At 38.9% G+C, this 12,296-nt stretch overlaps 1 protein-coding gene across 2 annotated transcripts in view; it reads right to left on the reverse strand.

Moving 5' to 3' along the window:
• Window positions 1-1,326: 1,326 nt before the first annotated feature.
• The window catches only part of LOC116431886 (uncharacterized), a 64,176-nt gene continuing 53,206 nt past the window's right edge, over window positions 1,327-12,296 (reverse strand). For both annotated transcript variants that reach the window (XM_076372598.1, XM_076372597.1), the window contains exons 16-19: window positions 12,115-12,268; window positions 11,582-11,705; window positions 11,372-11,520; window positions 1,327-10,537 (exon numbers count right to left, since the gene is read on the reverse strand). In XM_076372598.1, coding sequence (XP_076228713.1) covers window positions 10,349-10,537; window positions 11,372-11,520; window positions 11,582-11,705; window positions 12,115-12,268 — 616 coding nt within the window. In that variant the 3' untranslated portion in view covers window positions 1,327-10,348. The remainder of the gene's footprint in view (window positions 10,538-11,371; window positions 11,521-11,581; window positions 11,706-12,114; window positions 12,269-12,296) is intronic.

Below are 12,296 nucleotides of genomic sequence, written 5' to 3' on the forward strand. Positions count from 1 at the left end.
CCGGGCCCGAGGATTTTACGCGGATAAGTTTCGAATCGCGACAAATCCGATCTGCTCGCATCGTTCGCTCGGAGATTCGCTCCATTATCCCGGTCCACGAAGGACGATGAAAGGAACCCTTTATCCCGGCACCCTAGATCGACGTCGCCTCGAATACGAAGGCAGAACGGTGTGTAATCACCGGCCTGGATTACAGTGATACTGTTTTTTTCGAAGAACGACACCCTGCAAGAGCCCCTTTCCCCTTTTTTCACTTGCGACGGGATTACCGAAACTCGCAGCGACATTGATACGCTCGGCTTTGGTTTTCTCCGCTTGGAATCCGATTGAGATGTAAGTTAGAGGCCGGGGAAACTGGATTAGCGGATCGAGAGATCGGAGAAGGTACCGGCTTTAAATTCTGTTAGACTTTGGAAGGAAATTGTGATATAGTTGGAATAATTAAAGAATGTTTTATTATACTGTGTTAAAATAGGGATTAGGATAGTTTTACGCGATGTACGCCATCTTTGGATGGAGATTATTATTTAATGCCTCTTGAAACGATGATATATTTATTCCTTTGGAAGTTTGTTAGATTTATATTCTCCTAGTTTATAATTAGTAATTATAATTTTCATTTTTTATCGCATCCTGGAAAATAGGGATATCGGTATAACGCACTGTGAGACATCTGGCGCGTCTGGCGTTAACTTCATGGCGAGCTTACCCACTGAGGATGGAATCGACTTCGTAAATACCGATCGCGTGGAAGGTATTATCATAAATTTAAGACAAAATTAAGTAACTCATTTAATTTATGGAAGAACTTTGAGGTAGTCTGTTTGTGCTTACTGAAATCCTAGCTAATTTAAGACATGAAGTTTCTACTTTTGCAATTCATCGTTAATGTAAAATGTTTATACATCGTGTAACCAGTGGTAACGGGAACATAACCGTTGGGATGCTAAATAACTTTTGTGGATATTTACCAAAAATTCGGAAGTGATTGGGTGTGTATGCAAAAAAAATTAATAAGAGTACTTTTCCAATGAGATCACAAATATTGTGTTATTACAAAAAAATAGCAAAAAATAACATTTATTCAAATAAATTTACTTTGATTTATTTCTTGGAAAACATAGCGCTATAGCGCTTCTAGCACTCGAACGGTTAAGAAACAAAAAATGGGGAATGTCAGCGAACAATAATGATTCTGAAATTTGACTATCAGTTCATCGCGAGTCGCAAAATTTCTTAGACATTACCAACAAGGAACGGCACGACGGAAGTTGGAACAGACTAGGAGATTAACATACCAGCTTGTTACTGTCAATACATAATTTATTTGTCAACACGAATTTTCCATAAATATATCATATATCAATATTCATCATATATAGTTTTTGCTTGCGTATAATAATATCTTCTTACAGCAGACACATCTTTATCCATAGTTTTTAATCCCTTTTTAAATCTCTTAATATAGTTCTTTGTACCGAACCTTCTCTGTCGCGCCCCCGAACTCACAGCTCTCGCATCCCGTGCCGGAATCACTCGAAAAATTATTTTTGCAGATTGCAACTGTGCCACTGATCTCTTACATCGATTTACTTGTTCGTTTTTTTCTTCCCCCTACGATATGTCCGGATATGTCTCGTGCGAGTTCCGCCAATTATTGCCACCCGTCTCGTGTGTCCCTTTGTACTTTATTGTTCCTCTGTCGCCGAACTTTCAATCTGCAAAAATATATTTCTCTGACAGGCTCTCAGTATCCAATCTCCCGGAACAAACGCACAAGATCCGTTTATCTAAACGTCGATCGCTTCGGATCGATGCGCAATGAAGAAACTCGTCCACGACACAGTCAAACTTAACACGAATATTCTCCTGTCAACCTGTTAATCGGTTAAATAAATTAACTCATCATTAATACCCGATTTTCTCTGTTACCTTCTAATTAACGTTCTTTTCATCGTTACACGTATCCACGATTATATCATTCTATCTCATAGCTTCATCATCAACATTAATCATTCCATTATTGTATTATCAATATTACTTCACAATCTAATCATTAATTTCCTTCTCATTCGTCCACGATCCGTTCAATGCAGAATTTCTTAGCAATGGACAAAGACAAATTCGCTTACCAATTTAAGTAACTCTCACGATTCAAATCTGTATATATTCGATCCTTTAGCATCCGATTAACAAGTTGAACGTAACATCGAGATCGAAATTCAATTTGCTCTCTCGCGGCGTCATTATAGAGACGTCGTTCGCGAAAAAGGATCGATACTCGTTCCTAGTATAAATTCTCTATCGTGCAACACACTCGGAACATCTCGACACCATAAATTTTTTAAATCGCTCTTTTTTTACATTTTTCTCTCTCACTATCTTCTTTTCCCTCTCTCCCTATTTCTCCCTTTCTCTCTCTTTCTTTGTTTCGTTGGGGTACGCGCGACACACCACGCAGGTAGATATACTTTTATATTTATTTCGATATACAGCTAATCGACACGCTACAACTCTCGGCCAGCAAGAGCGAGTTTCGTTTTAAATTATTTTCCTCCCCGTATTACTACCATATACATAGAGAATATTTTTTTCTCCTCGATTTTCTTTCTCACAGACGTAGACACTCACTCACACACACACACACACACACACACACCCTTTCTCCCTCTCTCGCATCCACTCTCATTCTCGATTCTCTCTTTGTTAGGTATCTCTGGATAGTTGATAGCGATACATTGTATGCGTGTATGGGCAACAACATCGTTTCGTTAATTACATCAGTTTGTTTGTCGCGGTGTCCCGTGCTAGAGGCGAGACAGTCATTTTTTGAGTTTTCTCTTTCTTTTTCTCCGTTTAATATGTCACGACAACAAATGGGAAAGGCAGTGCAAGCATTGAAGATCTACCGCGTCGCCTCGAAGATGATCTTTTGTTAAAACAGCCGAGCGTCGGGGAGAAATTGAGTGCACGGGTCCAGTGGATTGGATGAATAATTAATCGATTAATCGATTACTTGGATTTCGAAGTGTTTCGTTAGATTAAGATCAGCTTCGAGGCCACGTCGCTATCTCTCGCCTATACATCAGAGAACGTAAGTTTTTCTAAAGCTTCTTAAGCACGAAAGCAGTGTCTTCTTAATTGACCATGAGTTCAATGCGATCGACAACGAATTAAACATCTTTTCATGCTGTTTCGTATCACGTTTTGATCCTCTATTTTCAGACACCAAGTAACTGAATGCTTGAATATTTCAACACGTAACTAATCCGATCGTTCAACGTAAAGTATGCCAATCAAATCCTTTATCAAACCGCATCAATCTCTGAACACTTCAGCATTCTAAGCTTCCAGTGATTTCTTCATTCGGTATTCTAAAGTCTCAGTGATTATTATCTTCTAACGACCCTTCTCAACTCCTGGACAACCTACAATTCTCATTTCTCTCTGCTCTAATCTTCCAGTGACCTAATTATCAACATCTCAGTCTAGCTCTTTAATCAACCTCCTTCCTCTCTCATCTCCAGCAATCTTTGAAAATCATAATAACCAAAGACTCTCCTTAGTAAATACTAGACTATGAATCTTTTTGCGAATTCCCACTTTATAAAAATCATAAAAAAATAAAAGTTTCTTTGGTTAACCACAAGATTCGTTCTGGTGAATGTAAAGTACAAATACTAATCATTATTCTGAAAATACAGACTCTCTTGTATTCTATAGATCCGTGTCCACAGTCTAGTAATTACCATCGCTGTATTTTATACCTTCAACACTAAAACTATCAAATACAACAAAATCACTCGTTCTTAATGTCTCCTCTTTGCAATCATCAGAAAGACAATAGATTCTCTATGAAATTGATTAACACTAGAACCACCGAGAACCTAAACCGTACTCGCAAAATTTGATAAAAGCTATAAGCGTGAATTTATTCAGATTTTAATTTAGTTATTACCAAATCAGCTCGTTTAATCGTTTCTTAAAGAAGTATCTGTACCTTTGCTGTAATTCTAAAAGAAGAACTCAGGAATTAGTCATTTTGACCCTGGTAATTCTAGTATTAACCAACACGAATACTGTAAATCAATTAGAGTCTCAATAGATGCGCTCTTGGAGTTTCTATAAAGGAATTTCAAGTCAATCGAACTGCTCGGTAGTTTCAGTGTGAACGAAGTCCAAAGAGTGAACCGAAGAAGAAACGTGGAATTACGAGTGCGATGTCGCGTTCGACAGCGATGACTGTCCCCGTCTCTGATTAACAATTAATTTACGCGTCTAACGGTGGAACACTGCCTAGAGTCTATGTACCAATCACAGCGACACAGAACGTCTTTGGAACGTGCCTACGTTTAATAGCGAATAGTTACTCTAGATTTGCAGTTTACGCGTATTATATGTACATATACATAACATATACAACATACAAACATCGGCTTACGGTTTACTTCGGTACAGGCTACACCTTCGATCGCTGAATAACATGTACCTCGCAATTATCGATCGATCGACGCCCCCTTGAAACATCAGCGATCCCTTTTCCCTTCGTTTTTTTCTTTTTATTCGTTTTTTTTTAAATATATGTATATATGTATATGTATATACGATATAGTATCTCGACCACTGATTGTACGATTAGGATTTGTGCCGGGCACGACAAGCAATCACATTTAATGGCCCCGCGTTTTATTCGACTCCACGATTAATCAAAACGAACCAACAGCTCCGCGAAGGAGAAAGAAAAGACTCCCTCTCGTCCCCTCGGGATCGATTGCTCGCTTTATATTCTGTCTATTATTCCGTTCAGTCGAATAGGACGCGGAGCGAAACACGTAGCGTATAAATGCGTCGTCGACACGCGGCTAATTATGCGTGCGCACATTCATCTTGGTTATTCGATTAATTAGTAATCGCGCGACCGTGCGTCGCATCTTGAACGAAAAAGGAAATCATTTGAGAAATTTCAATCGAACCGATGCTATTCGATGGAGTATCGATGGACAACGAACTTTTCGATGGAATAATTAAAGTTTGAAAATGTTTGTCTGTTTCAGGTAGAAATCTGTCTATAGAGAGCAAGGGGAAACTGATGAGAATTTATATTCCGGACCACAGAACACGTATACCTAGATTACATTAAGCTTAATCCTTCCCTCTCTAATCGTTTATCGTTAGACTGAATAAAATACTTTTGTTTCACCCCCAACCCGCGTACGCGCGAACAGGAACCTAGCCCTAACGTTAGACTCTGAATTGACGTACAATTTCGTCGGCTCTGGATCTAGCACGATCGATAAATAATTGATAATCGTTCATCAAGCTCAGTGGAGATTGTATTGATGCTCTGGCGACGTTTCAGTATCATTTGTTTGATCCGTAGAATTATCTCCGAATCGAATTCACCTTCGATTCGTTCGCACTCGACATTGCGGTGTCTTTAATGTCCGAACTCTACCCTTTCGAACTTCCGCCTCGAATCCACGTAAATTCCTATATAAATCGTTCGAGATCAGAATCCGAACGCGTTTTACGGTGATACACGCTATTTTTTAAACAACTTACGGTGTAACGTTCTTATCGTTAGGTTCTCTGTTTTAATGAATACACGTAGCTTATTATCTCGCTAATCAACATTGACTTCACAGGAGTAGGTATGCGGTTACCAAGTATCTTCCGAAGAGGAGCGACTCCCTTGGGGACACCTTTATTTTGTGCGCAGCTTTTCGCGTCGCCCTCGAGTCAAACGAGAAAGCCGATGGATTAATTGAACCTTCGAATTGATTAGATTTTTTAAGGGGATTAACAGAACAGTTACTCTTCCAATAAGACAGATAATAAAAGAAAATTTTAGAAATGAATGAAATGAAACAAATTAAATTAACCCTCTGCACTCGAGGGGACTCACCCCTTGACTTCATACAGTGAAACCATAAAATTTGATATTTAATATTATACTTTGAACAATGCATCAATTTGAGAAATGTTGAAATAAAATAACTTCGTTCCTCGATGTGACTTCGACTTTCACAAAATATTGTCTGTATCTCGTCAGAAAATGTTAAAATATACCCAGTGAAAAATTTCCGAGTGCAGAGGGTTAAAAACAATGATTACATTAAAGAAACTGAAGAAATCAAACAACTGAAAGAGTGAAAAGAGTGTAGAAAATAGGAGACAAAGGGATCTCGTGAAAATTAATTAAAAGTTCCCGTCGACTTGTGCCAGTATCGCGGCTCTTTGACGAATCGAATCGGAAGAAAAGGAAGGAGAAACGAAACCGAGAATCCAATCAGGGAAAAGTGAATGGCAGCGGGTAACCCGAGGGTTCCGCGTACTTACATGTACAAACATTACAGCCCTCGAGCCCTAGACGCGAAATAATGCCTACTCCTAAATTGACTACAAGTATTGACTCGTAAACTCGGTCTCGCGTTAGAAAAACACTCCCGAAAATAATCTGCTAAACAACGAAAGACCCGTGCTCGTACCTCGAGAACGTTCTCCCCTACGCGTACCTAAAATCGATCGTCGTAAAAAAATATAGAAAAGTCTATCGCGTGGAAAATGAAACCTCCCTCGACAACGAAAGCACGAACGAAACCCTCTACGAAACGTACGAATCGTTTCAACATTATTTTATCGTTATAATTACGTTCCACAGGATTACATATATACAAGGTGTCCCGCTACGTAAAATGTTAGAGGTGTTATTTAGAAGGGATATTATGTAAATAATTCTTCCTTTAACTATTCTTCAAGATCTGAATACTGTGAAAAATAATGGAGATATATATCTTATTTTTATAGAGTTAGTGGGACACCTTGTACATATTTTGTACACTCTATCCAAGAATCATCGTCTGCTTCGAGTGGAAAATCGAAACGTTCGGGAACAGTCGCGAAGAAGTGATTTTTCAAGGGAAATCAGAATCAGCAGCTTTGTTCTGAAGTTATTTCAACGCTTTAGAAAAATATCTCGCTCGGAAACGTTCTAGCTTTCCTGATTGTCCGATTTGCTGTGGCTACACCTCTCTCCTTATTTCGTTTTTCTCTCGATCGTTCGACTAAGCTTCCCTCGACCTAACCGAACCTACGGAAAATATCGCATCGATCGAACTGTATTCGAAAGCTTGCATCATTGTTCTCGTTCTTCTCATCTATATAAGGAGAACCTAGAGCATCGTAACGTAACCTGGCTGAAGATGTTCCCCGCGTCGCTTTTCCGCGAGAATCACGCACAAATCATGGACTCCTACTTAGAACGACGATAGCGATCATTGCACGAGAACTATGTAACAATCACATGCAAACGTTAGTCCTTACCGGCTAATCGATTAACTCTAAGACCTTATTGGCTACCTTTATTGTCCGTCTTGGAACATTTCCTAAAATTATTTATTGTCTGTTCACACAGTATTGTCGGTTATTATTAGTTACATTACGCCTCGATTACGACTATCTGTTGTCTGGATACTAAGGAAGACATTTGTCGTCTAGCATTTTTCATGGAGAACTCCCACTTCGAAGGAAATTAATTGTTTCACGGTTAACAAGCTTCGAGCTTCTGCGAAGCGGTTTGAGGAGAAAGAAAAACTCTTGTTCGTAAGCTGCTAAGGCTTCGAAAAATATTCTCGAGTCTGCGAAGGATCTTTTACGAAGAATAATTATCGAGTTCGATCGTTTCGGGTTGAAAAACGATTTTTCACCTGGAGAACGGCCTCCGAGACGGAAATCTAAGAAGAACGTCTGCGACAGGAAACGATAGAGATTATTGTCTGGACCAACAATACCGCTATTCTTACCCCTTAGAAAAAGTCTAAGTCAATTAGTAAGGCTCCTAGTTCCCGTAAACAATATACATCGTACAAAGTATACTCGTCCCATTAAAAACTATTACCATTTCTGTGCAGATCAAAAAAGTGCTGGTGCAGAGTATTGTCCCTAGAATTCAGTCAACATGTTCCTAATCCTAAGCTAGGGTTTGCAGGTGCGCTAATGAGAAACTACAAGCAGCGTAGTGCTCGATTAATGCTAACGATCGTGTCCCGTGCACTTCCGTCGTTCGCTTCCGACGAAAGTGATCGAGACACGAACGTGTGATTACCATGCTAGTACGTATATTTTTCGAACTCTCCTAAGAGCCGAGCAATTTTCACAAAATCAAAATGGAGTTAAAATTCTCTATCTGTATATCAATTGTCGAATTACTGCTAACGTACATATTAAATTTTCAGTGAAATAATCATTGCAATCAAGATAGAATGAAATAATTCGAAGTTTCTCTTGGAAACAATTACTATTAATGTCTCTTTAATTGAAAGATGTAATACTGTTTGCTCAGCCCAGTAATTAGCTATATACGGTTAAGTATTGTCGCAATGAATATTAATATACGTATGTATATGTAGGTATATATATCCCTGCTTACAAATACGCACACCACGTGCCTCGTGTCAGTATACAATTGACACACGAATATTCTAGACATAGAATTACAATTACATTAAGAAACACACAGGTATTCTTAGTTACACCTCGATTACTCTTAACACTGTAAACCCTTACGTACCTATCCTTATTCAAAACTCCTACGATTAGTACACAAATACATCTGATGCATTACATGCACATTTCACCTACACCGGGTGTGCGTTCGTTGAATCACGTACAGAATTCACTGTTCTCTAGTCGATCAACAAAATCTGTCACTTCCACATTTTCCTCTGCAAAAACGAATCGTCGGAACTGTAACGTATCTCAGTAAATTTTAATTCTTTAATCCCTTCTATTGTAACATCGTATCAGACTCGTGACAAAGACTCCAGAGATTAGCAAATATTTATTCCTTCGAGTCGACGTCAAATATTATTTTTCTATCATGAATTCTTCATCCCTCCAGTAAACGTACACGCGAAAAGAACATAGAATTCTCTGTCGCTTCTGGTAAATTGTCAACGATAAAACAATTCGAACGGAGTTGCGAAAGAAAGTGTTAAAGTGTTCGTCGGCGTCTCCGAAAATACATTCGACCTCTGTCCAACCGCTAACGAGTTCGTTTAAACAATGAAAAACTCATCGACGCCGATGAGTATCGAACGCACAACGTTTGAACCGTGATTGTTCGACCACTTGGTGGCACATGTACGCGACTCCCCCAAAAAACCGACGGCGATACAAAAATTGTTTTTTGTCGCATCAAATGCGGAATTTTCGTTTTGTTCGCGGAAACCCACGTACGCAGCAGTAATTCCCGTTCTCCGCTTCCTCGGAAGTCTCGCTACCAACAGTGGGTACGACAATTTCTTTTTCATTTTTTTTTTGTCCCGTTTTCTATCGTTTTCTGCTTCCCCCGTTCGCGTGAACGGACTTTCTACAAAATGGCGGCGAGGGCGAACTGTTCGACGGGTTTTCGTCCGACCCGCGGGCCCCGACTTCCGTTTAACAGTATTTTAATGCGTCCTCTCTTAATTCATCTCTGCTTATTAGCGCTTAATTAAGTTTCTTACTAATCGGACCAGGGATTATGCAGATCCGAATCATTCGAGCCTCCTTTAGAAGTTTTCAATGACTGGTTAAAAACTTACAATTCCCATCGACTTTATTGTATTTCTGCTATCAATAAAATCTTCGATCTTATCGTAAGATTCTTGTAAGTCGATCGACACAGATTTATTCTATTTGATTAATCATTACAAAATGGGTGCCTGGTAGTTGAACATAAGAATCTATATACTTGTTGCAGTAGTTATTGTACTTGAATCTGGTGAATCTTGATTTTATTAAATTCTATGTCGACCGTCTTGCGTCGATCTTACGATCACATCGATCAATCGCTATTTTAGCGATCGTAGGACCGAACAATTGATTTCTCTGATTATGTTTCATAATCTTTGATATTCTTGTTTGCAGCTAGGCTTCTGTATATTCTGGAGATCAGTATTCTTTCTTGCGGACTATAGTATAAGAATCTTTGGAGCACACTGTTCTCGATATTGTCGTATTATTGTCGTTGCAACAAGATTGCAGTAGTCTCAGTAAGAATAGTAAAAAGGTACACATCCTCGGATAGGAAGAAACCTGACCCAGAATCTCTATCTTAACTAAGAACCGAGAGTTGAAAAATTCTCTTGTTCACGTCCGCTGGAATCTCGATCAATTCGTATTGTCATTAGTTTCGTAAATATCGGTACGGCTTAATTAGCACATATATATCATACGTTATTGTCGTTAAAGTTATTGTCTTAAGTTAACGCATCTGCGAGTCTTACGTTCAGTTAGTCATTAGCAAGTGATCGGATGATTTTACAAATCTTTCCGGTCGATGTCAACCTGGTTTTCGATGGGCCAATTAGCCCATAATTGTGTCGGAGTGCGTTGCCATTTCGTTGCGAATCCATGGCACGTATTTCGGGACATAGGCGTAGACTCCTGGCAATTTAGGGTGGGCGCACCTTATTCCCCAGCTTACGATGCCACCTACGATCCATCTGTCTCTGTCGTTCTCGTCTGGGCAGAGCAACGGACCTCCAGAGTCGCCCTGTTGATTAGAAAGGTGCATAGAATTGAAGGTGATAGCTTTTAGGGTCATTAGATGTAAACAGTCTGGAGAAAGAAACAACAGATTTTACAAGTAGTTGACGATTGAGTTGTGAAAGTTTGAAAGTTTGCAGATTTGGAGGTTTGGAGGTTTGAAAGTTTCAAACTTTCAAGGTTTCAAGGTTTCAAAGTTTCAAGGTTTCAAGGTTTCAAAGTTTCAAAGTTTCAAAGTTTCAAAGTTTCAAGGTTTCAAAGTTTCAAAGTCTCAAGGTTTCAAAGTTTGAAAATTCTTAAATTTGAAAGTTTAAAGGTTTGAAGGTTTGGAGGTTTGAAGGTTTAGAGGGCTCAAAGTTTGAAGGATTGAAAGTTTGAAGGTTTGAAAGTTTGGAGGTTTGAAAGTTTCAAGGTTTCAAGGTTTCAAAGCTTCAAGGTTTCAAACTTTCAAGGTTTCAAAGTTTGAACATTTTTAAATTTGAAGGTTTAAAGGTTTGAAGGTTTGAAAGTTTCAAGGTTTCAAGGTTTCAAGGTTACAAAGTTTGAAAATTTGAAAATTTGAAGGTTTAAAACTTTAAAGGTTTGAAGGTTTGAAAGTTTCAAGGTTTGGAGGTTTAGAAGTTTGTAGGTTTGTATGTTTAAAAATGTGAAAATATATCACTTTTGGAATGCTTGTGATGATAAAAGGCTTCAAATTTAGTTACTTCAAGATATGAAAACGTTTTATTAAATTAAAATTAAATTTCAAATATTGACAACTTCAGGGTTAAACAAGCTTCGAACTCAAGATGTTCAAGACTGAAACAGTGCCAAATTTCTAGACAAAATTCCAAAAATATACCTGACACGCGTCTTTACCACCGTCCGGATACCCAGCGCAAATCATTCCATCGGTCACGTTGGACTCCCTGGAGGCGAACCAGGAATTGCAGATCTCTCTGTTCAAGACTGGAACCTGTACCTCGTTCACTGCAGGCTCGTATTCGGACGCTATAAGGTTCAACTATCACTCAAATCCTGTTGAACCCAAGACTACAAGCACAGTACGTACCATCGGTGTCATTCTTCTTGCCCCAGCCAATAACAGTGCAGAGCGTTCCAGGTACGAGATGAGTGTCGGCCGATGGCAAACAGACTGGTCTCAAGTCATCGTGAAACTGAACTGGTTTCTCCAACTGACAAACACCAAGGAAATAATATTTTTTAAAAAACATAATCAATCAGAATTAATTAAATCAGCTAGTAAGAGATTACTTCTCTTTAACCCTTTGCAGACGAATGTCGACACTTTGTCGAGATCAAACTGTCATGTTTGTAATATTAAGTTGCAAACAAATGATTCAAATACTCAAACAGTAACAATCCAGTACATAATTTCCTTATTCTATATTATTTAGGCATTCGATGTGCGATTTGGTAGAATCTACAAAAGGTTTTGTACACTTTAGAGAATCCTCGTCCGCAAAGGGTTAATTCTCTTTACTTCACTGTCTATTCACTTTATTCGCTATTTATAATACTGTAGTACTTCCTCAAACAAGAGTGATTCTCGATTCCAAAAGGTTGAACAGAAAAATTGTTTACCTGAAATAGAGCCACATCGTTGTCGTTAGCGATGCCCATATTGTAATTTGGGTGAGGCACCACTCTCTTCACCTTCAACTTCTGTCCAAAATAGGTATGAGAGTGTCTCCTAGTTATTCCCAACTGAATCATCCAGCCAGTTACGTCGGAGTGGCTGGGAACAAGAAGCTCGAACAGTCCGG

The sequence above is a fragment of the Nomia melanderi genome, chromosome 12, assembly GCF_051020985.1.
Source record: "Nomia melanderi isolate GNS246 chromosome 12, iyNomMela1, whole genome shotgun sequence".
Lineage (NCBI taxonomy): Eukaryota > Metazoa > Arthropoda > Insecta > Hymenoptera > Halictidae > Nomia > Nomia melanderi.